Raw genomic sequence first — 27231 nt, forward strand, 5'->3', positions numbered from 1 at the left:
ACTTTCCAAGTTTATCCAAGGACATTGACCTCAGGCTGGGGAGCTGCAATTGCGAGAGACACAATTCCAGAGTCAAGAAATTAGCGCTGGCATATAAATATGCTCCAAGAAACAGAGGAGTGACGGCTGGCTCCTTATTAGCTCTTTGAAGATGCCAGGGGCAGGTTTGAGACGTTGAGGAAAACGAAACTAGGCTGGATTCCCACAGCCAGCTGAAGGTGATAGAGATGTTACCGGGTTTAACCAGAGCCATTAAGAGACTCTTCATTATCCCCACACCACTGCGACCAAAGTTATCACATGAGCCACAATACAAGAGAGAATTTCATTCCATCAACAAGAGAGGGAGCCTGTCTATCTTTGTCCAAAGAAAATGAGCAGCCCAGCATGATGCATGTGAGGAATTGAGTGTACAACACTCCAATAACATCCCCTGCAGGATTTCCTCTGCTATTTAGTTGGCTAAGCAGAGCAGGCTGCACTGGGTACCTGGCTTGCCAGACCGCCCACTCCAGGAGCCACTGAAAGGTCAATTAAAGACAAAAAATGCATGCTGAGACCGCATTCCTAAGGGCTGAAGTATTAAGCCCCAAGAAAATCAAGGTCTAGGTTGCTCTCCTGATGTTCAGCAACTTCATTCATTATCTCTCTATAAACATCTACTCCTGCCCTGGCTGGTGTGGCTCAGCAGACTGAGTGCCAGTCTGCAAACTGAAGGGTCACTGGTTCAATTCCCAGTCGGGGCACAAGCCTGGGTTGCACTGCGGGTCCCCAGTTGGGGACATGCAAGAGACAGCCCATGGATGTATCTCTCGCACATCAATGTTTCTCTCCTTCCCTTTCTCCCTCCCTTCCACTCTCTAAAAACAAATAAAACTTAAAAATTTTTATTTTAAAAACTCCACTCCTTGAACCAATTCCCTTGGTACCACCCGCACGCGGGATACTCTCCCCGGTTCCCGTGCCTGCAATGGGTGCCACTCCTTCAGCTCGAAACCGACTTCTCTCCCTGCCAACACATTCTTCTCACCTTTACAATCACAACACACTCATACTGACGGCCTCCACCAGATTCTGTCCCCTCCTCTCCACCACACACTCAATCTTGCTCCACATCACTTTGCTTGTTTACGAAGTGTTTTTGCATTTTGTGGGCTTCCCCCTCTCCGACTAAAATTTAGGGAAGGAACTAAGTCTTATATTTCCTCTGCATTTCTTGTGCCACCTCCAATAGGGTTTTCACAATCACATCACTCAGGTTAGATATACTGATTGACCTAGTAGTCTTATAGATGGAGTTAGAAGATCCGTAAATGACCTGGCACACACCCCCCACCCCCGCCGGAGCAAAAATTGCACCCCTCGTTCAGATATTCCTGGCATCTTATAACTTGTCCAAAGCCATATTTATTGCTCCCGCTGTAAAGTGTATCTTCTCTAAGCCTCACTTAAAAGCTACCACTTGGCAGAAGATCAAGTTGGAAGTGCAGGCGAGCAGGTGATGGCGAGGGTAGGAGGGGGTGGGGAGGGCTGGGTGGAGCAAATAATTGAAGCTCCGAGAACTACCAGCTCAATATTTAACCTAACTGGTAATTTGCTGTGACAATTATGCCATGAACAGAACACTAGTACTATGCTAGAATGTCGCTCTCTAATTAAGAGGGCTCTGCTTTTCCTAGCCGCCTGCACTTGAATAACACACACAAAATGAGGCTTGCCTCTGGGAGCTAAAGGTTCTATTAGGAGGCATGTGCAGCACGTGGCCATGGCCCGCACACCCACCAGGGAGTGATGCCGCCTGGGTAAGCCTGCTAACACCGTCAATTCTCCCTCAGATGAGGAGGGAAGGGAGCCGTTCAGGCCTCTCCCAACCCGAGGCCCCGCTGACTGACAGGCATCTACCCTGAACACCTGCGCGTGTCTCTACTGCAAATCGACCCGCTTTCCCGCAGCACTGCTCTCCAACCAGGGAGCCTTAGCTGGGTTTGATCCTTAAAGAGTAACTTTACGAAGGATTTTCATAAAAATAAAAGTCCACGGAAATGAATTTTCCTCTTAAAGATGGAGAGGAAGACAGGAACACACACACACACACACACACACACCTCTGCTGGCTGCAAAAGAATATTATTAAAATCATAGCTATAAAGAAGGATGTTGCCATCTTCTAAATTGACTGCTAGATTCATGAAACGTGGCTAAGCAAGACAAACCGTTTTCTGCTTAATTAGTGGCTCCTTTATGGAAGGTTTGCAGCCTGGAAAGAACCCATTAGAGGAGGAGAGCTCATTTACAGAGATGCACCTTCTAAGCTATCGGAATTTAAAATAAATAGTGGAGAAGGAAATGGTGGTGGAGGTGGGAACAGGGGAGCTATGGAGGCAGAAGAGCTTCTACAGAAGACAAGCTTTGCATTCCAAGCCCGAGTGCTGGGGAGATCAGCTTTCCTAAGCAAACACCGAAGCCTCTGAAATTTTAGGCCAATAGAAATGACCTCTGTACCATGGCTGACTGAAGATATAAATAAACTTCAACATGAACAGCAGTGTCAACTGTGAGAGGAGAGATGAGAGTCCAATTGGGGCTTATTTTTTAAAAGTCCAGGTTGTTCTGACTCCGTTTCAGCGGACGGCATTCGTGAGCACAAAGCTGCTGCTCCCTGCGGCGAGCCCCCCGCTTTACCAGGCGCCAGCCCCTCCGTTACCTAACTCTTGAGAGGAAGCTGCACCACACACAAGTTAAATATAGGCTGAGTTATCTGCATTTTACAAGCGCCAAGAAAGTTATCTGACGAAGCTGTCATTTCTAATGACAGCACAAACTTCCAATTACCAACTGGGTAATACACTAGGGAGCAGGGATGATCTTATAAGAATGACTCACAATTATGAAAAGTTTACATGATTACTTTTGAATTGGATATAAATACTTCTCATGAGGCAGGTGGGATTAAGTTTTGCAAGTGGTCTATATTCAAGGCTGAAAAAAAAATGATTGTTTTCTTGAAAATCCTGTTATTTTGAGATTTATCAACAGCTAAGGAGCAGAGGATGCAAAGTGACAGCCATCAAGAGGCTAGAAAAGCTGGAAGGATGTAAAAATAGCCAGGTGGTTGGTTTCAAGTCTCAAGTACAAGTTCACTGACAAGTCACAATGCAAGAGTTAGTTAGGGGCCTGGCAAGAAAGAATATAAGCAAGGAACCCACATAAGTAACCCAGTGTCCTTTGGTGCCATCTACCTAACTCCCATGGCCTCTACTCTGTCAGGGCTAAGTACTGGATGACTATTGCCAGGTGTGGCACACATTTTCTCATACAGATCAGATGCCACCTGACCTGAATGAAGGCTATGATTTGTATGCCTCAAATCACCAAATTCTTTGTAAAAATCTCTCGTGATGACTGTAGTCTCCAGTGATCTCCCCATTTACTGAATTTTAATTTGACTTGTGATATTACTACTTAGCTCCAAACAGACCCCAGTTCTTGGGGAGAGGGGGTGTCTTGATTTAAAATCACCCAGAAAGAGGGCAGAACAGGCAGTCAGTGAAGACAAATGTGACATACTTTTCTCAACGATTTAACAAAACCACCAACACAAATGTAATTAGAAGATTTAAAAATCATTAACTAATAGATTTAGATAAAGGATCGGGTTGAACCCTGGCTGATGTGGCTCTGGATTGAGTGCCAGCGTGTGAACTGAAAAGTCCTTGGTCGATTCCCAGTCAGGGCACATGCCTGGGTTGTGGGCCAGGTCCCCAGTTGGGGGTTTGTGAGACGCAACCAGTCAATGTATCTCTCACACATTGATGTTTCTGTCCCTCTCTTTCTCCCTCCCTTCCCCTCTCTCTAAAAGAAAATAAAATCTTTTAAAAAAAGAATCAGGTTGATTTCTAAAGCAAGTCAAACGTGTACTCAAGAGGCCCTTTCTGCCACACTAGCAGAGAACAAAAGGGTCTGGGCCTCTTCAGAGGCACAACCCCATCATGTGGTAGGTGGGATGAACTACCCATGGCTCCCAGCCTCTTCCCCTCTCCTCCCTACATTAGTTATCTGCTTTTGCTCCAGAGGATTCTAGGGCCTCTCAAATTACCTGGCAGCCCTTGATGGTATACAGTTACAGGAGTTACCACTAGACTAAGGCAAAGGAAAAGCAATAAAAAAAAAAAGCCATCAAAAGCTGAGCTGAGGATAACAATTAGAAAGCGTAAGCACCCAGCAAGTGAATTGGCTCAATAAATTTACACATCCATATAGCCAAATACCAATTAAAACTGTGTGGGCCTATTTTTATTGAAATAGAATGTCCATGCTAGGAGAAAAGTATGCATAGTCTAACCCCCCCCCCCTTTTTAAATCAAAACTATACTTATATGCATAGAAAAAAAGTAGTCAGCTACCCAAGTGATTCTTGCTGACTGGTGGGATTATGGGTAATTTTATTGTTTCTAATCTGCAGGTTATTTTTCTACAATGAACACGAATTACTTGTATAAGAAAAAATGATTGAAACAGTCCCCATTCTTTTCCTTTAACAGACATTAACAATACTTAACATCAGCTTAATAATAAAAAATGCTCACTCAGTAAGTGTTTATAAAAGCCAGAACTCTACCAACAGAGTGGATTATAAATCTAAGGGCTAACAACCACATAAAAAGGTGGCGGGAGCGGGGCAGGGAAGAAATCCTCTGTTTGAGATAAGGAAACAATCAATTTACTAGGGGTGTAGTGGGCTTCTAAAAAGTGAAAAGAAGGAAAGGAGACCAAATAACCTGTTTCACTTTCTATAAATAAAACCTTGGAAGGCATATCGCCAAAGAAACACAGGTCAATACAAACCTTTGTATACTGGGCTGCCAAAGTTCACTTTTAGAGAGTATATTAATTATGTAGTCAATAACCATGGGTTTCATTAGTGTATTAAATACCATGATCAATATTATTTACCCTTTTTGAAGACAGGCCACTCCGGGGGGAAAAAGAATAGGGGGATGGGAAAATATTGACCCTGAAGTTCAAAAAAGTCAGAATAGCACGCTAGCGATTAGCAAGGCTTTAATGGAAAGCATAAAACACTAAAAATATGGACAGAAATCAGATTATTACTCTTTTATTTTTTTCTTGCCTCCTTCAGTGAGACTGGAGGGAATCCAAGGACCATTTAAAATAAGGGCAAAATGATTAGATTTTTTCCCTAATTGCTTAACGTTGATGTCATGGCATATGCAAAATAAGCATCGATCTCTAAGTGAAAGATGAGGAATAGAATAACATGAGCTGCCTTTTGAGTAAACTATATCCCAGAGAATTCTACAGTGGGCCAGAATCTATTCAGGCAATCCTCAGGGACCTAAATCTCTTAAAAGCCTAACAGTGGAGCCAATTGCTGATGCTCCTCTGCTGGTGATTTTTTAGTAGGGAAATCTGCTAAACACCCTCCCTAGAGGGAGCTGCCCTCCCAAGTAACCTGATCGCATCCATGTAGATACGCTGGTTTCATCACATGGTCGCTGAGGACATGTGGTGACTGGTACTCTTGAGATGCGCCATGGTAACACTGCCAGTAGACAGAAGTGTGTGTGTGGCGGGGGGTGATGCCGGGAGTGGTAGATATAGGACCGATTACTGGACTGCAAGCTAGATGACCACGTCCAATCTACAATATGTCAGTGCAGAATAGTGGCTAACCAGTGCTTTATAAACAAGGTCAGACAGAAAAGAACTTTCACAATAATCATTGAAACCTCAGCCAGAGAATCAAGTGCAGCCCAGTGACCACCTTCAGAGACTGGAATGTGTCTGAACAATTATTAGTGGGCCTGAGAAAGGGACCCTTTATGCCTGTTCTAAGCAATGGGAACCATCCTGCCTAGAGCTGCTGGGTCCTCAAAACAAGGAGCAGCTAAGGATGAAATAAGACAGGATGTCATCACTACGGCTCCACAAAGGGCCTCCACACGCTGCCCTCGCACAAACCAAATCCCAAGTCCTACCACCGCCGGGGCGCTTGGAGAGGGATGTGCAGCCGATGCCAAGCGGTGGGCTGCCACCACCGGATAGATAATTAATATGATTAGGAACACACAAAGCAAGCATGCTCTTGCTGTCTGAAAAGCCCAGTAGCATAATTACTGTTTTCTTACCAGCTCACTGTCTGTACACATTTCAAAGTCTGGTTGGTGTTAAGACTGCTGTATAAACATCAATAAAATCCCAAAGTGCCAGATCATCAGCATTCTTGGGCACAGTGGCTTTTTGCCTGTAGTGTTTTCATTCTTTCAAAGACGCATTTCAGGGTTGCAAACATGAGGAAGGATGATCTCCGTGACTTGGACTAATGTTCGAGTTTGTAATGAGTTAACATCTCCCTCAAGTGAACATTTATTACAAAGGCTAATTAATTGCTTTCCAGTTAGAACCCACTGCATTGAAAGAAAGTAGGATTCCCAAAGAATATATTCTTTATTAAAACAAAGCAAGGAAACAAAGGGCTACTCCCTTCAAAATCCCCCCTATTTAACATAGCTTTAATCAAGAAATACGTACAGGTAGAAGTGTATCCACCCACCGAAATGCAACATTAAAATAAGTGAGAACTAAAGCAGTGCTTTGTAGTTGCCTGGATGTCCCTAGGGGACAGCAAGTCAATGCTTATCAGCCTTGCTCAGAAGAGACAATTTTGATTAATATCGGACCCATCTGACTTGGTCTATTAAACCCTGAAGGAAGGATATTCTTCAGATATAAAAGATGAGCCTTTGATTAATAATTCTACCCTCCTGCCATTCCGAGCATTAACAACCGTGTGGCACCTCTAGACGGAGAACGCCTTTGAATTCCAGGAAGACACGCTCACTAAAACACGCGGGTTCCACACAACGGCTTCTTGGCCCTCTGCCCACCAGAAGGAATCCATGTTTTGAAGGTGTCACCACTGGAGAAGCAGAAACTCTAGTTTAAACTTTTACCATCTGCAAAGTTAGGGTCAATTACTTGTGACATAATTCCTGTTTGAAGATAACGAAATGTTAAGAAAACTGACAGTTCACACCACAGTCCCCTGAGCCCAGTTTCCTTTGCCTACCAATGGGTTTCAAGACGCATGTGTGAGAGGCAATGGCTTAGTCCACCATAAAGAGGCTCTAGGACCCGTGTAGCTCAAGTGACATTTGCCGCACAGGGGGGTGAGGAGAAACCGGTTTCATTTCAGCTCTTTATTTTCAAACTTCTGCCCAATCAGCATTGCTCTTCTCACATTGCTGCGTTTCTCCTGATGTTCATGATCATCCTTTTGCCATATTCTCTGTAGTCCACAGGCTTCACGTCCATCACAGTGGCCTTAATCCGAGACTCGTCCTTTGAGAAGAGAAAAGCAGTCTGTGAGTGAAGGGAAGGCCGAGGCATGGAGCAGTGGGAGAACCCCCTTTGCTTCAGTGGTTTCAATGATCCCAGCAGGAGAAAACAAACGGGTGTTGGATTCAGAGTTCAGTCGTCCCAATGAAGAAAAAACTGTACGAGAGAGCCAAGGCCAGAATTTCTGGGGCTGGGAGAGTGGACAGAAGCCTCCCTTCAACACAGGCCCTTTTCATGCATTCCTCATCCTCCCAAACTCCCAGAAACCTAGAATCCAAATGCGATGGACCTTAGAGGGCTTATCAAGTTCAATACATTCTCTTTATAGAGGGGGAAATAGCAGCCCAGAAAAGACAGTGACTTGCCTAAAGCCACACAGGTAGTTTGGAAAGCCGAGTGTGGTGTGAAAGAAAAAGCACCTGTGGCAGAGGAGAAAGCCCTGGATTGGGTCCCATCTCATTTCTGCGAGAAGCAACCTCTCTGCACTTCACCTTCCCATCCAAACCAGGAAGGGGCTGAATGATCCTTCAAATCCCTTCCTGATCCCACCTCACTCAGACATTGTAGCACAGACACCTGACTCCTAGTCTCATTTAACGCTTACAAAAACAAATACATCTATCACCAGGTATGAAGATGAAGGTCTAATAATAAAACAGAAGGAGTTAACTCTGAAACAAGTAAGAGATATTCTCAGAATAATCCCTCCTCATTCGTTCACCAGGATTGGACAGTGCCTTTAGAGGCAGAACGGGGTGACACCCAGAGAGGTGGCAGAGTCTAGCTCTGGGGTGCGCACACTTGAGTGTGCTCAGTGATTACTCAACACAGTCCTATTTCTAAGCATGGTAAAGAGCAAAGCTCTGAACTTGGGACTGCCTGGGTTGGGATCTTACATCTGCCACTTGTTAGCATATGACTTGGGGCAAATTATTCTTCTCTTGTATGTGACATTCTTCACTGGTAAAATGGAGACAACAATAGCTCCTACATATAGGGTTACTGTCAGGATCTAGTGAGATGATATATGGAAAGTAAAGAGTGCAGAACAGTAGCTGGCGGATAGTTAAGAGCTCAATAAATGCTGTTTTATTATGACTACACAAATCTATGATGTCTTGGGCAATTTAAAGAATTTTCAAGGTAATTTTAACTACATGTGGTCTTTGTTTCATATACTGACTTCAGACCCCAGACCATGTGGAAGGTGCAAGTCCATTAGACACATAATCACTCTTTGTCAGAACACGAACAAAAAAAACCAGGTTTTAACTGAAAAGACTGTATAGCATTTCCCCCCCTAGATGTCCGACACTGGAGAAGACACTTAGCCTCTAAGTGTCCTTCCTCATCTGAAAACAAGGATGACAGTGGTACCTCAGTGTTGGGAAGATTCAATGAATAATACCACAGGGTGCTTAGCGTGGGGTCTGGCACACAGCAAGCAATTAACTAACAGCCAATATTGGGATGTTGAGGGCGGGTGGACCACCGCGGTTTCCCACTGTTAACCCTTCTGCAGCCCGGTGACCTTACTTACATTGTAGGTCTCGAGTTTGACCCTGATCTTGAATATGAAAGATCGAAAGTTGGCATTCTGGAAAATTTCCTCAAATGCTTGCTCATTCTGCAAAAAGAAATATAAAACTTTAGACCTGAATACTACTGAACCACTTGAAAATATCTATTAGACTTTTAGAAAACTTTGAGAAAAATTTCTGAGAAAATTATCACCCCAGTGGTTTAATATTACTCAGAAATGACTAATCTACATAGGTGACATTCCATTACATAAAACTGCTTCAGTAAAATTGTATTAAAAATTAAAATACTCTATCTAGAGTCTTCAAATTATGTCATAGAGACAGAAAATAGAATGGTGGTTGACAGGGGTGGGGGAAGTGGGGGGTTGAGGGGTGGGGAAGGGGAGTTAGTGTTTCATGGGGACAGAGTTTCAGCCTGGGGAGATGAAAAAGGTCTGGAGCTGGACGGTGATGATCACTGAACAACAATGTGAGTGTACAACTAAAAAATGGCTAAGATGATACGTTTTATGTTATGTATGTTCTGTCACAATAAAAACATCTGAACGAAAAAATTGTAACACTTCTAGGGAACACATTCCTAAACTTAAGGTTTGTGGTGAAAGAGATCTGAGGCCCAGCATCTTTCTTATAAATTGAGAACTATGAAAAAAAAAAAAAAAATTCAGAAGGAGGTTCAAGCTGTCATACATACTATTTCAGCCTCTGTATTTACAACTATTGATCTGATGAGGTGAGGAAGACAAAGGCAGCAAGCTTAGGGAAGGTTTAAAATACACAGTCCTTTCCCTCTTTCTCTCACCCCTCAAATACTACTTAAGTTTCTTTGGTAAAAAAAAAAAAAAAAAAAAAAAAAAGTCTGGTTAACAGTGGGATTAAAGAAAGCATATTACAGAAATACACATAAATTTACAATAACTTTATATAAAAAGTTCGTATCAGCTCAGTGTTATCTTTGCGAGCCACATGGAATATAAAAATGGCTTTGTTACATAAAACTCTTTTGTGTAAAGGCTACTTCACACACACAAACCATGTCCCCTGGGCTTTCAGATATGTAAACAAAGCAATGTGTTACACCTTCAGAAAATTACACCAGCTGCCATTGTTCTTACAGGATGAGGGGAAGCATGGAGCGCACACTCCAAGGCGACGATGGCTCCTGAGGGAAGTTTCTCTATGTCCTCACCTACCAGCAGTAACAACAGTCAAATGTAACGCACTCATAAAATCCCTGAAAGGCCTCAAGCCTTAAAATCCGATATGAAAATAGAGGACCAGGCAAAACAGATAAAAGATACCATCATACTTAAGAGTCAATTCCAGTTATTTCTATAAAAGGGCTTGTTGAGATTATTTCCAGAGGTCTCACAGACAACGTTTTAAAAAGGGGTGGGGGCAGAGGGACAGAACTGAAGACAGAAAAGAATAACACCCAGACAAATGTCACATCCCTTTTTCTTATGCTTTTACAAGTGTTCTAACTGATTTGGAGAAAATGGGGGGATAAAAAGCAAGAGATAGATGCCAATTTCTGTGGCCCAGAAAATACAGTTTTTATTGGTCTTCTTTACACATTTAGAGTGAATATCTTTCCTAAGGTTAGCATAATTACTAATCTGTTACCTGCATTAATAAACCTAAAATGTAAAAATTCAAATTTATAAAAATGAAATGGATCAAGTTAATTTATGAAAGAAAGTTACTTCATAAACAATGTATCTGATGACCTAAAACAGCAAGTACCTTATCTGTAATTTTAAACCAGGATTTGACTCAACTTTTCAGGAAGGTGTTTATGTTGAAAAGGCACACGTGTATTTCGGGTTCCTTCAGAAGACACCCCCCTGTGTCTCCAGGTGTGCTAACAGGAGTCAGGGGAACAGGGCCGCTTTTCAGGCACTTCTGTCTCTTTTACTTTATCACCCCGTTGTTAGCAAATCCAAGATGGACAAAAACCAGATGAAAACTCAAATAATCATCAGATTGAGAACTACATACAACCCCCAAAAGCAGCAAACCCCCAAGTATTAAAGAGCCACATTACAGCACAGGAACCAGGATGGTGATAACGCATGATGGGCTCACCTTCTCCTTTAACTCTCCAAGGTAAGCAGTGCTCTGTCCCAGGATGGCCTCTGCTGACTCCTGGAAGCAAGTGACCCACTGATTCTCTTGAAAATCAGCAATATTTACCTAAAAAACACAACTCTATATTATTTCAGCAGAGAAGTATTAAAGGAAGATACTCTCAGGAGATGGGAGATCAACTTTTTCCATTCATTAATATAATGACCTGGGAAAAACCATTGCCACCATGTACATATAGTATAGTTTTTCCAAAGAATGTAAAGAATGTGTAAAGTATCAAAGAAAAAGTTTAAAACTAAGTCTGGAACACAGCAGAAATACAACATGCTATTGATGTGTGAATTCAGATCTCAATGAAGATACAGCTCAACTAAACTATACTTCAGACGCAGAATCCAGGCACAATGGACTCAGTCCACCCCATCCCCCACGACGGCCTTTGGACTAAAGGTTTGAACAAGCCTCCAACGAGCCAGGACAGGTTCACTGGATTTTAAATTGTACGTTCTTCAGTCATGAGGAGGAGCTCCATGGGACAGCTCTCAGTCACTGCTGAGCATCCCAGACAATTTAAAAGCCTGAGTTAAGGGCCTTTGGTCAGCCACCAAATTTTTAGCAACAGAAATGAGCGATCAAGTGTCTCCAGTCGGACCACGGTGTAAAATTAAATAGGGGAGTCAAGGAAGAAAGCGTATCACAGAGAGTCCAGCTGCTAAAAGGGAAAAGTGAGTGGCTTAGTCGAAATAAGAGCAAAGTTTTTTGTTTTATTTTAAGGTATCACTGATGATTTTACATATTCACTTTGCATATATATGGGGTTAATATACAAAGCTATGATGGAAAACAGGGAAACAAGAGAAGGTAAAACACTTACAAATATAAAGGCATATCACATACTGGGGTTCACACCTACACTTCACCCCAGGCTACCCTCCTAGGGCAAAGGTCACCCATTTTCCAGGGTGAGAACATCAATAAGAGATATATGGGTGAGCGTCAGTGAAATTGTATGCTGGAGATTCCACTTAGAAGTTTAACAGAAAGGCTGATGAAATAGCCCTCTAAAACAGTTTTCTTCATTTTAGGTCAATGAACTGTATAGTTTACAGAAAATAAGTTTACATATATAGCTTTCCTGCTGAATTAACATTTTAAGGGGCAGTTAGCATGTAGAAAGGGTGGGTGGAATGACTCACTTTTCATCTAAAAAGTTTCTTTTTAAATTTCCTATCATAAGAGTATTATTCACTGTAAGAAAATGCAAAAAAATATAAAGAAAAGTCAACCAGAAACAACCATTGCCAACAGTCCGGTATTTGTCCTCCTAGTTAAGTTTTTGTCCATATACATACCTCAAGACTACACAAAACATACCATTTAAATTCTGCTTTTTTCAATTAATAAAGCCTGAACATTTATTTATGCCCTTTAATAGTCATTTTTTAAAAAATTGACTTGAGAGAGAGGGGCAAGGAGGGAGAGAGAGAGGGAGAGAAACATTTATGTGAGAGAGAAAAATTGATCAGCTGCCCTTTTAATGTGCTCTGACTGGGGAATTCAACTCAAAACCTGGGCATGTGCCCTGACCAGGAATTGAACCTGTGACCTTTCATTTTATAGGACAACACTTCAGCTGAGCCACACCGGCCAGGGCTAACAGTCTCCATTAACATTGTTCTCAAATACTTTAACGGTGAAAACTATTGAACAGTAAATTGTTAACATTGGTTTTCTAATATTTTTAAATTTATTTTCAGAGATAGGGGAAGGGAGAGATAAACAGAGGGAGAAAAACATTGATGGGCAAGAGAAATACCAGTTTGTTGCCTCTTGCACACCCACAACCAGGGACCTGGCCCGCAACCCAGGCATGTGCCCTGACTGGGAATTGAACCGGCGACCTTTGGGGTCACAGACCAGCACTCAGTCCACTGAGGCATACCAGCCAGAGCGGTTTTCTAATATTTTAACTGTGGGAACTATTAAACACCAAATTCTAATTTCTTCATGGTATACCACTCTACAGATATTCAATAAAGGATTTAACCAGTAGAATATTAAAGACAGTTAAATTGTATCCAAGTTTTCAAAATAAATAACAGGGTAACAGACAACTTTACAGAGATGTAACATCTGATTATTTCTTTAGAAGAAATTCTCTCCGGTGTTTGTGTCAGAAAATGTAAGTATTTTTGAGGCTTCCTATATATTACTGCCAAATCATCTTCTAAAAAATGAGAGTGCCTGTTTTTTTGGTAACTTCATTATCATTTATTGTAACTGTTTCAAAAATATTCACCCCTCATTTTAAAGGTTTTTAAAACCTTTAAAGAAGCAATTCTCACAATGCAAAAAATCCACAATTGCGCATCAGCATGCAGCCACATTCCTCTGAAGTCAGCTCTGCTAAGGCTAGAGGAACAGATGACCCACAAGAAGAATAACTAAACACAGGCATCAGCTGTAAGTATAATTACTGCTCTCCAGAAATGCCATTTCCAATGAATTTAGCTCCATAACAGTTAGCAGGCAAGTGCCACCAATGCCGTAACGGTACCACACGCACAGCAGACGGAAATCAGCTGGGTATCTAACTGTAATTCTCTGGTATGAAAAAATGCTTTTAGTAGGAACAGACAGACTGCTCTTCAATCGAAAGGGCTCTTACTTTTGTATTTATGGAGCAATCATAAGCTCTTTAGCGTGTACTTGCGATCCTGTTTTGCTGTTTCTACAGTGCCCGGCACTCTGTAGGGACTCCTACCACCACCCATTCTACTTACTGACAGGATCATGCGGTACTTGAAATTGGGAAATTCACGGTCACACTTCTCACAGCGGTATAATCCATTCTGCTGATCAATCACTTTCTTATTGCAGTCCTGAGTTGGGCAGGCTTGATACATAGAGTTCTCTTTGCGAAGATACACCACTGTCGCCACAGAGCTGAAATAGTCTGCCTGCAGGAGTGACACGAGACACTGAGCCGCCAGGCCTACACTCAGGACTGGACTTGGAGGCAGTGCTCTTACATGTAAGTGTTTATATATTCTAATCACAGGTGATTACAGGCAGTAAGTCATTCTGTAGCTTTAGAAATCACTTGTGCTAACCATAAAACCCCTGAAAAGGAAATGTAAGTTCTAAAGCATATAATTCCTTAACAATAAAATAGTTCTGAATTAAACCAAATTAATTAACACTGGAATACAGTATGTGAAAGGTAAAGACTTCAAGAGACAAAAACTTGTTCCTCCTGTTCCCCTGACCCTCCACAGGTAAAATATCTAGGAAATACAGAGTAATGCAGTAAAATCTAATGCATCTATGTTCAACCATCCCCCCATATTAAAACCACAGCAGTGATTTCTAGGGCTTAGTTTCCCTTTTGTCTTTGTCTAGGCTAGGGGTTAGCATAGTTGGAGCGATTCAACTCTGCTGTTGCAGGCAAAGCATCTACAGACGACGCATCAATAAAAACACATGGCTATGTTCTAACAAAATGTCATTTACAACAGGCAGGAGGCTGGATTTGGCCTGTGGGCTGGTTTGCCAAGCCCTGGTCTAAGTCATCAAATTCAGAAGAAAGCAAAAATAACCGAACAAGGCCATTGGAAGTGGAGAAAACACTGATAAGTAAATGCAGACAGGACTAAGTCACGTGCTGGGGCTTTATGTTGTTGTTCTTTAACTCTCATAGAAAGGCCATGAAGTGATCCTTTTTGGGCGTGAACAGTTCCCTCTGCGTATACTCTGCATTCAGAGCCAGGTCAGCAGCTTCTGGGGCTTTTCCGACGTTTCAGACCAAAAGAGGCAAAACAATCACGTGGATGGTTAGAGCTTGGATGAGTCCTCAATCTAGAGAGCTCAACAGAAGGTCAGTCTCCTAGGAGAATGCCAAGAGTCTTTCTGTATTTCCAGGTAAGGTCCAGATTCAAAGCATGACTTGAAAGTTTGGGTGCAAAGAGGGACTCTAGGCGTGATTTTCTTATTACAGACTGTCCACCTTCAGATCTTAAGAGAGAAACTGGGTAACGAGAGATCCCAAAGAGTGGCTATCCCTCTGACAGGACAAACAGGTGTGCCTCATGCTTCGCTCTCAAGGTGCTGTGTAACCACATGGCAAGGTGCAGCTGATGACAATGACAGGTACAGGACTACGGCAAAGTGAGACCATAGGGAGCAAAAACCTTATTGTATAGTAAGAAAATAAGCAAGCAGGAATTGCTGCTTGAGGGAAGCATAAAGAATAAACAAACAATTTCCATATTAAATTGTGGACAGAAATGAGAGGAAAAGGAAGCTGCAACTAAATTCAAACGCCAGGGCCAGTTCTTGTCAGAGGCACAGGCACCGCGCAGTCCAGGAGGGGTTAATACCCTACAGCCGGTGCGAATACAGGCGCACCGCCTGCTGCCTGACACTGGGCCTGACGGATATGCCGTGTGAGCTGTATATGCAAACTAAAAACCTCTCCTCTTGGTATGTGGGCATTTCAATCTGCAGAAACAATCACAGAAAAGAAATATGGACCCAGAGGCAGTTTATATTATAATATAGAGCTTGGTTATGACCACTTTGTTAAGCTCCCTCTAAGAATTAACTCTCTAAGTCAGAGTTAACATTTCTTCTGCCTCCATATGCCTGAGGCAGACGACACACTCCTAGCAGGAAGCATGGTGACTGCACCCAGCCACCACACCACGCTCTGGTCAGAGCCCCAGGTAAGAATCACAGCTCTAAATTAGTGCCTGACAGCTGGCAGCAGAAATCGAGACCTGAAAACACATCCTTTTGCACACTTGACATGCTTTTGCAAAGAAAGTTAGGAATGGAGGGTACCTTGTCACCTTGGCCCAGGTTCTCCGCTTTAACCTCATACAAAGTTTTCCAGTTGGTGGCGCTTCCTCCTGCTCCTCCACTCTTTAGATCTGAGATGGAAACCCCATTTAAGGCTTGCCCTTCTGAGTCAAACCTGAGACAGAAACAAAGAATGACAGGCACTTTATATACTTATTGAATGTGCCACTCACTTCTTCATGCCACATACAGGCTCTCCACCCCCCACCTAACTTTCACGGGTCATAGTCACACAGGCTGCAACGAGTGTCCTCTTTATTGCATCTTTTGTCTACTGAAGAAACTGGATGACCTCTTTTTAATCTCAATTGCTTTGATGCCCCCCAGTGGTCAGGAAAGACAGTGCCAAAGTACCACAAAACCTTTTCTTAAATTAGTCTTGCATATCAACACTGGCCCAAAGGGTCAAAGGCAAAGAAACAGTAGCCTGGACAGTCAGCAACAAAAAAGCAATAATGTAGAAAGCTCTGGTATAGTTCTTTGGGCTACTGATTCTCATCCTCCATCAGCAGCTGCATTTTTAAAAAAAATATGTTTTATTGATTATGCTGTTACAGTTGTCTCAATTTCTTTTCCCTTTGTTCCCCTCCACTCAGTGACCCCCTCCCTCCAGTTGTACCACCCCTTAGTCCATGCCCATTGGTTGCGCATATAGTTCTTTTCAACATCTTCCTGTCTACTCCACTCCCTTCTACTATGCTTATTTATTTTATTGATTATAGTGTTATAATAGTTCCAATCTTTCCCCCCTTGCTCCCCTCCGTCCAGCATCACCCCTCTCCCAGCAATTCCACCCCCCACCCCCAGTCCATGCCCATGGGTCGTACGTACAAGCTCTCCGGCTTCACCCTTTGCTATATTATTCTTTTAAAAAAAAAATTAATTTTTTAAACAATAAAAAATAACAATCCCTCCCTCTCAGACTTAAGACCCTTTATAATCTTATAAAGGACAATGGGCGAAGGTCTCAAGTTCCTCTAGCTGCTTCAAGCTGGACATGGTTGTCATCCTACCTAAGCAGCTGCATTTTTATCATCACTGGAATGTATGAGTATAGAAAATGGCAGTTAACATATTGTAATGGTAGCAAAAAAAATTTTAAAAAGGGTTCCCATGGTGAAAGACCTTTTAGGCCTGATATAGAGTCCAAAGGATTACATAACCCAAAGTAATTTATTAGAAGGCATTATCTGTTTTCTTGTAGGTTTACCTTCTTACTGAAATTTTTAATTATGTAATATTAAAGTTAAAATTGACTTGTATTTATTATTAAAATAGATTATACTTCTTAATCACCTATCAGCCAATATTAAAGAATGGGGACCAGGCAGAAAGTGGCTCAGAAACATACAGGTATCCCCCGTATAACACGGTACTTCCATAACACAGTTAGAGAATCGGGGAAACCCTGGTATAACACGAAATCAGGGAAATCCCTGTACAATACTGAGCGCATTACAATTCTGGACTGCATTAATCTAATAAACTCATCCATCAAAGAAATAAAACCAACATTAAATGCTTGTTGGAAAAATATATGACCAGAGTCAATTCAAAGTGAAAATCTAATCAAGCCAGCAGAAAACAGGATGGATGCAATAGAACTTGCCAAGTCTTTAGGAGGGGAAGGTTTTGATGATATGACTATAGAAGACATCCAAGACTTGCTGGAAGAAGAGACTGATGAAGCCATCTTGGTGGCAATGACATCTGGAATGTGCCAACGTAACTTAGGGGACGATAGCACTGATGGAAACGAAGAAGTTAAACAGTTTACTCTAAAAAGCGTAAAGGCCTAGACTTAGCCGAACAGTTAGTCATATTTCTTAAATGAAGACCCTTGCACTGAAAGGAGCACGAAGTGTAAGAGAGAACTTCAAAAGTGCTTAGCACCGTACAATGAAATTTATAAAGATCTCTCAGCTAAAAGCAAGCCATCTAAAATAACAGACTTTTTGCAAAAAGTAGAGCACAGAAATCAAGGTAAGGCTGAAGAAAGTTTAGAGGATCAGGCTATCTTGTCAAAAAGAAAACGCATTTGGTTAATGGAGCTTAGTAGTGATGATGAAGAAAACATTACCTAATTCATATTAATATGTAATATTTTTGATGCAAATTGCTTTAATAAAGATATTTCTCTTAATTACAAAAATATAATAGTATATTTTTGTAATTTTTGGAACCTAACCCCCCTTTTTGTACTAGTTCTTTGTTTCGTATAACACGGATTCGCATAACACGGCATTTGTTAGGAACCTAACAACTGTGTTACACGGGGTTACCTATATTTGTGGCAGGGAAGAGTGAGGCTGAGATTAAAAACATGCCGATGTCATCCAAAAGGAGGATAACGAAAAGCTAGCCACATACAGAACAGGCTGCTTAAAAAGAGCCCATCTAAAGGAATGAATGCCGCCCTGAGCTGCAGACAATTGCCTTCTCATTCTGTCAGGTAAGCGGCTAAATCCGTCACAGAGGCACAGCAAGGTCCATAAATCTGTTTCGCCATGACTAGCTACACAAGTTTATGATTTCAAAAACTCCGAGGAGACATTTGCCACCAAAGGCAGCTCATCAGGAGTCAACAGAGCAAGGAGAGAGACAGCTCTTCTTATAATAAAAATTCCACATTGTTAAAACCAAGATCTAAACATCTCTGATCCTTGCCTAGTGGGTTGTGTGCACTGAACCTCTTTGATCAACACCCAGTTATTTTATTTTGGAGACAGCCATGTCTTTTTATGTTGACCGGAATGATGGTTATTGACAAGTAAAATATAAAGACCTTAATGTGGACATGCAATTAACCTGGGGTCAAGCTCCAGAGCCTGAAAGAAAAGAAAGCAATAAGGACGCAAAGCTGTGGTTATTTCTGGTCAGACTACTAACAGGCCCCTCGTCTTCTAACACAACACCAGCTACCAGAATAGTTAAATATAGATACACGTGGACCATACTCATGGGCTGGCTTAAGTGACACAAACACTCCAGTAGATGTTTCATGAAACTATTCAAATACTAGTGCTACTGTTTCACATTAGACTCAAAACAAAAGTGTGGGAGGATGTAATGTGAGCTAATTTGTCAGTCCCTTAAGTCCTAAAACATAACTGGAAACTGACACACTTCCCCCTGTGACTACAGCCATACAAATTATTTAAGCTCAAGCTAGTGTTCTCCCTGACCACACCAATTCCTGCATACCATGTTTCAGTTTGAAGTGCTCTTCTGAGGCAGAGTTTTAACACCCTAAAAAGCTAGATACAGCGAGGAGATTTTAATAGGCTCCCCTCATCGCCTGAGTGCTTTGGGAATAACAATAAAATGCCAACAAAAGCCTATTGTTCTCGTGGCACTTTACCAGAGTCCAGTGAATACGCACTAGAAGATGCAATCAGCCCCAAAGACTGGACAGAACAGAGAGAGCTCCCCACCCCCTCCCCAGCACAGCAGGCCACGGCTTTAAACCTCGGGAAGAGAGACGCCTTCAGCACACAGTTGCTAAAGCCCGGCCTCAGCCTGCTTTGGCAGGATTGAGGTCGGCATGCAGCATTTCCATTCTAATTGCCTCCTCCTCTGACTCCCCAGGTTTGTCATGGGATTACAGGTTTGTCAGTTTAAGGGCTTTAAAACCATCCTCTCAGAAGGCATAATGCCACCAAGAAATATGGTAACTGCTCCATTCAGTAACAAAGCCCTCTGATTGGCAGACAGCTCACACACTGATTATAAGAACCCAAAGCACCAGCTCTTCTCAAAGCCCAGGCTCAAACAGTCCCCTTGCTTAGCCCCATAACACCTACCATCCACGAAGTTTATAGGCCTCTGGGATGTCAGGATTCACAATGACTGTGCTTGAAGACAGTACAGAGAGGCTCCGTCCACCAAAATCAGAAACTCTGGCTCCTTTGATAGCCATCACGGGTTGTCTAGAACCATCAAATTTGTCAGCCTGCATCAACAAAAATCCCCCCAAAAAATAAACATGTGTCACTGGTAGGAAGAACAGACAGAACATTTTTAAAGAAAACAAGAATAGTCAGTATCAGAGTGAATAAATGATACGTGGAATCTATACAAGATAACCTCACACACAAGAATCTGCTCAGAGATACATCAAAACTGATGTAGAAGAAACAACATTTCACTATGTAAAACTTAATTCATACCAATCACACGTCAATCAAATGAAGGATTTCAAATAATCCCTAGACAGCCCAGTCCTTCATCAGGAAGTCTGCAGGACAAGTCACCACCTTGCTGCACATGCTCTGACTGCTGAACACGAGTACTTACATCTTCTCCCCACAGAGTAGCAGACACCACTTTCCCTGACATATCCATCAAATAGATATTTCTCTTAGAAACTTCTCTGTTGTTAGACTTCACCGTGATTTTAGTGGCATCTTCATAGCTCTTGCAGACCCCCATGATGTCTAAAACACAGGCACAATGTTTTAGCTGGAGGGGTCAAGGCTCCCATTATATCATGACCAAAGGCTAAACGGCAAGTCTTACACCTGCCCTGTGCGTTGCAAACAAAACTGATCACCACTGCTGCCTTTGCTCTCAGACACAGACTTACCTACAAGCGCGTCCTTAGGTTTGCTCTCTAGGTCATCAATCTTTGTGAAGTCAAACTGAACTGTAGGTAAATTACGACCATCTTCACAGGGCATGACAGAAGTCTCATTATTGAAGGTCATCTCATAGTCGTTTTTAACAGCTGTGAATTGTTTATTAGCAATCTTCAGAGTGCCTTTAGAGAAATAATAGACCTGCAAAAGAGTCCAAGCCACGGAACACGGGATAGTCCATCAAACTGGACAGAAAAATCCTTTACTACCACAGAGTTCTCCAATGGACAAGAGTTCCCTCATCCTTAACTGTTTCAGTTCTAGACTCAACACTACCATACCTTGTTCACGTCAATGAGGGGAAAGAACTTGTCCGCTTGCTCATTGAAAGCAGTAGCTCTGATTTCACCCTGTGGATGCATGCAAGAGGTCAGAATTGTGGTGCTGTGCCCATGAAAAACAGGACACTTTATAGTGTCCGATGACATCTTTAAATAAACACGTTTTTATAGTCAGATATTCAAGTTATTAACCTCATAAAACAAATTAAGTTTAGTTAGCTGATCCTGTTACCATGCTTTATTAACCTTGTCAGAAACCTAAAAATAATAATAATGATAATTAAAAAACCCCAACAAACCCAACAGTGAGTTTAATATACTGACAACAAAAATAAAACCACCCTGAATGGTGAGTGACACGACCAAAGCCCACGGGGAAGTAAGCTGAAGCATGATGATTCACCAGCTTCCCTCGCATCTGCACTAAACAAGACATTAGTTCATATTCAGGAGTCATTGCCAAAAATGTTAACAGCAAGTCACGTTTTCAAGTTGCTTGTGATGATGTGATTTTCACTTTTACTTTTTGTCAGTCAAAATGCTACAGATGAAAAAAAACTGAAATACATGAGTGAAATTTTTGCCACCTGACAGAACAGGACAATAACTTGGTGAGAATTTAGTTTCTGGTATTGATTTAGGCATTACATCAGTACAGGGATCGGCAAAAGTAGGTTTACAGTTGTGAGTCTACGGAACATGGAGTTGATCTTATATTCTTATTTATTAATAACTATTATTCCCCATACAAACAACCGTGAACCTCCTTTTGCCTCACCCCTGTACATCCGGGGTATCACCCCATCTTCGGAGAACAAAAAACAAAAACCACCTAGTTTTTTCTGTCCTTAGAGATTTAGACAAACAGGAAATAAGGTGCAGTTTGAAAGGATGCTTCAAATACATGCAGTATTAGGAATTATAAACGAAACTAATGGACAGAAGAGAAATGGCTAACAAGACTGTGGAGATCCCACCGCTTGGACTTTTGGTCTCCTCATCACAGTCTGGTTCTGAGTAAAACATGTAGAGTCTGCAGTCGGGATCCATCTCCCATAAGACCCCCCACTTAGCGAGGTGGCTGCTGCGCGCCGTGCGCTGTGTCTCAAACCACGGCTTTGCTCAGAAGCACACATGACACCCCCTCCCACTTCAGCTAAGCCCTCCAGCAAGTCAGGCAGAGCGTCTCTGGTTTCTCCTACCCATACGGCGACTTATACATTTAGAAAACTAATTCCCATTGTTACAAATACTTTTGTTTAAGATCAAGAATTTTGTTTATAACCTTTAACCCTTTGCCCCAGATAGCACCAAAACCACAAAAGAGGAAAACAACAACCATCACAGTTCTTGTCGGCCTGCTATTCTTTTCCACCTCATAGGTCCACACAGAGATGAGCCTTCTGCTTCTCAGAGTAGGCTGCGTCTATTTCCCCACTTGACAAATACTCACGCTTTCATCAACTAGTTCTATAGAGAAAAGCTTCCCTTCCCCTCGGGAATTGCTCCAGGTACGGATCTGACTTTTGTTGGTAACACGAGCACAAATAGTCCACCTAAAAGCCAAATAGATTATATTAGTATTCAAGTCTTACTTGGGAAAGATCTGAGAAGTTCCCTAACATCTTCCTACAGCCTTTGTTATCTCTTGCATACTCCATTTTCCAATGCAAGCTCTATTTTAATCCACCTAATTAAACCCAAAGATGACATAAAGGTTTGACAGTTTATAGAATAAGCAAATAGTAAAACATACCAGGTGATTTAACACTAACTCATTCTCCTGTCAAATAAGTAAATTTATAAACTCTCCCTCTTCTCCAAAAAGCATCACCAAGGCAACAATATCCCCTTAATGAAAGGTTTGAAGCTAGACATGCAGTAATACCAGCAATTATATTTTGCCACTATTTTCATTATGGGAACTGATATAGCTGGTGTCAAACTTCTGTCTCATTTCTAACATACAGTGAACAGAAGTACAAGGTTCTGGAACATTGTGTTGGTAAGCCCCAAAGTAAACACACTGCAGCAGGAGCAATTCAGAAGCCACTAAGCTAGGAAGCACACGATCTGACACCCAGTTCTGGCTCCCACCCTAAACATAGGCATTGGGTACCTTAGTTACTATATGTATAATTTCATAGGGGAACATATTTTTCCTACACTGCAAATAATTGAAGAATACAACTGCTAAATTAATTTTTAATGGAAAAATTCATATAAAAATGATCTCTTTGAGGTATATTAATGAAGTTAATACAAATAGTACAGATTGTTTTAAGCCAACTATATCAAGAATAACATCTTTTGACTAAAAGTCACCGATTTATACGATGAGAAGATAAACGCCTTCCAAATTAGAACAAATATTTAGTTTTACTCATTAGACTATCAACTAATTCTTTCAGCATTAAACATTTTAAATTTCAAAATGAATTAAGCTCAGTAGTCTATGGCAGATTGCTCTTTTGGGCATTCTCGTCTGATAAGGAAGTTAAAGGGGAAAAAACAAAAAAGAGGAAACCTATTTTATATGTGGTAAGAGTTCACACATAAATAAGACAAGAACCCCTAATACTCTTATACTATTTTGAAGCACATTCTGAACTTACTCTACAGAGTAACTCACTTGGATTGGTAAGGGGTGAGGCTAGCAATGGGCACCACTTTGGCCTGTGATCCCCCAGAACTGTTCATGAGACTGGTACCTCCAGCTTTTCCAAATATCTTTGAAGCACCATAAGCCTTAGATACAGTGGAACCTTTAAAAACAAACACAAGAAAGGACGATCATTACTCTCTCTAAACTGACTCTCAATTACTGAGGTGTCAATGGTGAAATCGTAACAAAATGAGAAGAGAAGTTAGTTCCTCCTTTTTAGAAATCAATAGATATGGAAATCAAACAGAGACTGAAACAGGAGGCTAAAGAAACAGAAACAGGAGGCTAAAAAAAAAAAAAAGTCTAAAAAGAAGGCTGTGCACACAGATATTTACTGTATATTTGTTGACTTCAGTCTTGAGGTCAAGACAATGATGGTAATGCTCTTTCAGAGACCCAACCTTCTTTAAACTTTTCTCTTGTATCAGTGGGCAAGATAACAGGTCAGAAAAAGAAAATCAACCTTCTTGACTGGTAAAACTGATCCAAGTCACTACTAGATGCATAAGAAGAGCAAAAGGAAAGTCTAGGAAGTAAGTGTCATAGTGGATGAACCATCCAAGGTGAAGGATGCCTGACATAAATATTGTATATCATCTCAAAATACCCCCAGAAAACTCCCAATCCTCAACTGATCTACAGGACTGAAAAGCACAGAATGAAGCCCATGGCACTGGGTTTAGCCGGGAGCAAAGGGCAAAGAATCTGTTGTTGGTTCAAGACGAGTAGGTGGCTGGCCACCACGATCCCTTTTGCCTCCTTAATACAAGCCTAGGCAGCTGCCTCCACTTGAAAAGAATAGGTAATTAAAGCCCAAATGCACATGAATTCCTTTGTACACTGTATCTGTAAAGCATCAACCTCCAAATTCAGAAAATATAATTTAGTCCAATTATTTGATATCTTCTATCACAAAACATCTCTTCACAATGGAAGTTGTCTAGAAGTATAAATCTACCATTATTCAGCATTTATTTATTGAGTTCCCAAAGCAGGTACCATACTATTCTAGGTATCTGTAGCACTTTAGTAAAAAATACATGTAGACTGTCCCAGATTTTAAAATTGTCTATTCTAACTGCAGAGTTGAGAGACAGCTATATAAAGAATTACTTGAAGATTATGCAAAGAAGCACATGTGCTATGTAGAACGTGTGTGTATACATACCTAATATATAATATACAATTATGTAAAACATACACACACATTTAGTTTTCATGCCAGGTAGCTGCCCTTCAATACACATCCAGTCTTTTTTCTTTTACCACTCAGCTGATGTGGTTTTAGGAAACATTAACAGATTTTTGCAATTAAATATTAATATAAGCCAAAGATAGATAACTGAGAAAATAAGTGTGAAAGAGGAGATAAGAATAATACGCTACTATTTGTATTTCAGTATAAGGAAGTAACTTTTTGATTTTTTACCATTTTAGGTAATCTAGTCCACCGCCTCCCTTCAACAGTGGATAATTTGAGTTGTGTACGAATAGACCCACTTACAGAGAGAGAAAGTAAGTAGATAGCTTTGCAAGGTAGATAAAAACATCCAAGACCAATGGGGAAGAAGTCATGTCTTGAAAGTTTCATAGAAACATTACTGACGTCGTAACTTCCCCATTTTTAGGATCTCAGCATTGAAAGATAGAAAACAGTAGCGAAGGGGAGTGGGGGTGGTGCATGTGAAGCTGGGACAGAACAAGGGGCCTCTAACGGTAAATCCAGCCAAATTCCACAACATAATTTTCAGTGGTGGTTGCTAAAGTAAAGGCCAGAAGGAAACAAAATGATTCCATTACAGCCTCAGGACCTGCTGCAGAGAAAGTTAAAAGAAGAAATGATTTCTCATCCATAAAACGGAGCAGCAAATCTATGACCAATATAAATGACACTGTCTTCAAGCTAAGATAAATACTCAAGAGTCCAAAACGAGAAACTTGGAGAAACAAGCCAAATTTAATAAGCAGATCCTAGATAGTTAAAAGGCTAGAATTTAAAAGCTATGTAAATTCACAAAGTCAAGAGGGTATAAAAAACCTAAGATGTGGAAAACTACCAGAAAAAGTACTAACAGAGAACAGTATATCATTATGATAAAAAATGGCATATTAAGTATCTTTAAAAGACCACCTTTAATTATTTAATCATTTTTTCAATCACATACTTTGCAGTAAGAATTGAACTTACTCTTTGCAAGAAGCAACTGTCATGAATGGCATTCTAAACACCCCCTTTAGTCCCAGATTAAATTTCAAAACATTATTCAAAAGCCTGACACATATAATCAGCCACATGCTCATATGGCAGTCTTACCCATTCCTGAGCTCCCATTCTGTTGCTGGGGCTTGCTGGTTGGTGGACTAGCTGCAGAGACGGCAGGAGGAACTATCTGCTGCTGCCCATGTACTGAGGATCAAAAGAGAAAGATCATTTTGGTGCAAATCATTTGAGTTAAAAAGGCTGAAACTTAAGTAGAAGAAATACTCAAAGAAAATATCAATTTAAGATTTTATCAAAGACTCTCATGGGTCAGAATTCATGCTGGGGCAGTCAACCGCATGCAGTGAATTTGCTAGGGGGTTCACTTTCGTTTTCATGACATAAAAGCTGGGCTCCATTTACCTTTCACCTGCTTATAATTAATAGCTTTCAGTTTTAATGTGGTTCTCTCCTAAAGCCTTGCCCATTTCTCTTGCATGAACCTGAAGTCAAGTCACTGGGCTGAATCTCTATTTCCATAGCAACAAAACGTTGTCATCAACAGAACCGTGTGTTCACGGCAGGAACTATTAGAAGAAAAAGCTGGGTGGTAAGAAAAACCTAAAAGCAGTTCAATTGTCTCTGAAGTGCTCCTGTTTCAAAGGAAAAAAGACATTCAGAAAGGATTCTACCCTTTCCCTCCCAAACAAAGCCACCTGATTTTGCAGCTGACAGTTGGTGGGAAATAAAGAGTTGAGAGAACCTCAGGTGCGGGAAGTGCCTATGAACTGTCACAGCAGGAAGCGAGGAGAATGGAGTACAAAACTAGGTGTGTCAAGGAAACGAAGATTAAAAGGAACTGAGGGGAAACGAACTTTCTCAAGCAGAAAGTTAAGGAACGCCCTGCCATGAAGGTATTTATTTACCCCTCATCCTTTCTACAAATGTTTATTACGTTGAAAATGTTAAAATGGCAAAATGCACCTGACTGAAGAAGAAAAAAAAAAGATTTACGGATTTTGATGTTTTTGCCTTTGTAATTGGCACTAAAAGTACAAGTCAGCCTAATGTGGGCTGCTGACCAAGAATGCTTGTCGCTCAAAAAAAACGTCCCCAAGGGCCTAAGAACACAAATGGAGGGCACTGCTGAGACAGCCCCCTCCTGCCATCTCTGCCTTCTCCAGTGACCGGTTGCTTCTGCTGGGCTTCCAAGGCCCTCACTCAAATAGGCACATGACACACCGATGTCATTGCCTTCTGCCAATATCACTCTTCACTGGTACGACTAAGTGAAAGTTAACTGTGCCATTAGAGTAAAATTAACTTAGCATTAAATTAAAAAGGTTAAACGAAACTGTTTATACTTTAGTTCTTCTTATGGAGAGGCAAATCAAGGCCTTATTTACATAGGAAAAAAGAACACAGATTCTTGACAATGAAGTTTTGTGCTTACTTTGAGCCCCCTCCCCCATGTTTTAATTACAAAGTGTCACAAATTGAATGAGAGCACTGCTTTTCTTTTGTAATGTGACTTGTGAAGGAATATTTTGAACCTTTAAAAAAAAAAATCAGTAAGGAAAACACGAGTTGTTCA

At 41.3% G+C, this 27231-nt stretch overlaps 1 protein-coding gene across 2 annotated transcripts in view; it reads right to left on the minus strand.

Annotated features, from left to right (window-relative positions):
• Window positions 1-6453: 6453 nt before the first annotated feature.
• Window positions 6454-27231, minus strand: part of RPA1 (replication protein A1) — a 42561-nt gene continuing 21783 nt past the window's right edge. Inside the window, exons 6-17 of one of the 2 annotated variants that reach the window (XM_090291104.1) lie at window positions 25752-25844; window positions 23405-23537; window positions 22226-22328; window positions 20773-20841; window positions 20440-20632; window positions 20151-20290; window positions 19658-19806; window positions 15837-15969; window positions 13778-13954; window positions 10992-11099; window positions 8900-8986; window positions 6454-7362 (exon numbers count right to left, since the gene is read on the minus strand). In XM_090291104.1, the coding sequence (XP_090147230.1) occupies window positions 7258-7362; window positions 8900-8986; window positions 10992-11099; window positions 13778-13954; window positions 15837-15969; window positions 19658-19806; window positions 20151-20290; window positions 20440-20632; window positions 20773-20841; window positions 22226-22328; window positions 23405-23537; window positions 25752-25844 (1490 nt within the window). In that variant the 3' untranslated portion in view covers window positions 6454-7257. The remainder of the gene's footprint in view (window positions 7363-8899; window positions 8987-10991; window positions 11100-13777; window positions 13955-15836; window positions 15970-19657; window positions 19807-20150; window positions 20291-20439; window positions 20633-20772; window positions 20842-22225; window positions 22329-23404; window positions 23538-25751; window positions 25845-27231) is intronic. The other variant, XM_090291105.1, reaches the window with a different exon arrangement.

Source organism: Furipterus horrens, unplaced genomic scaffold, assembly GCF_987537825.1.
Source record: "Furipterus horrens unplaced genomic scaffold, mFurHor1.1.pri manual_scaffold_11, whole genome shotgun sequence".
NCBI lineage: Eukaryota > Metazoa > Chordata > Mammalia > Chiroptera > Furipteridae > Furipterus > Furipterus horrens.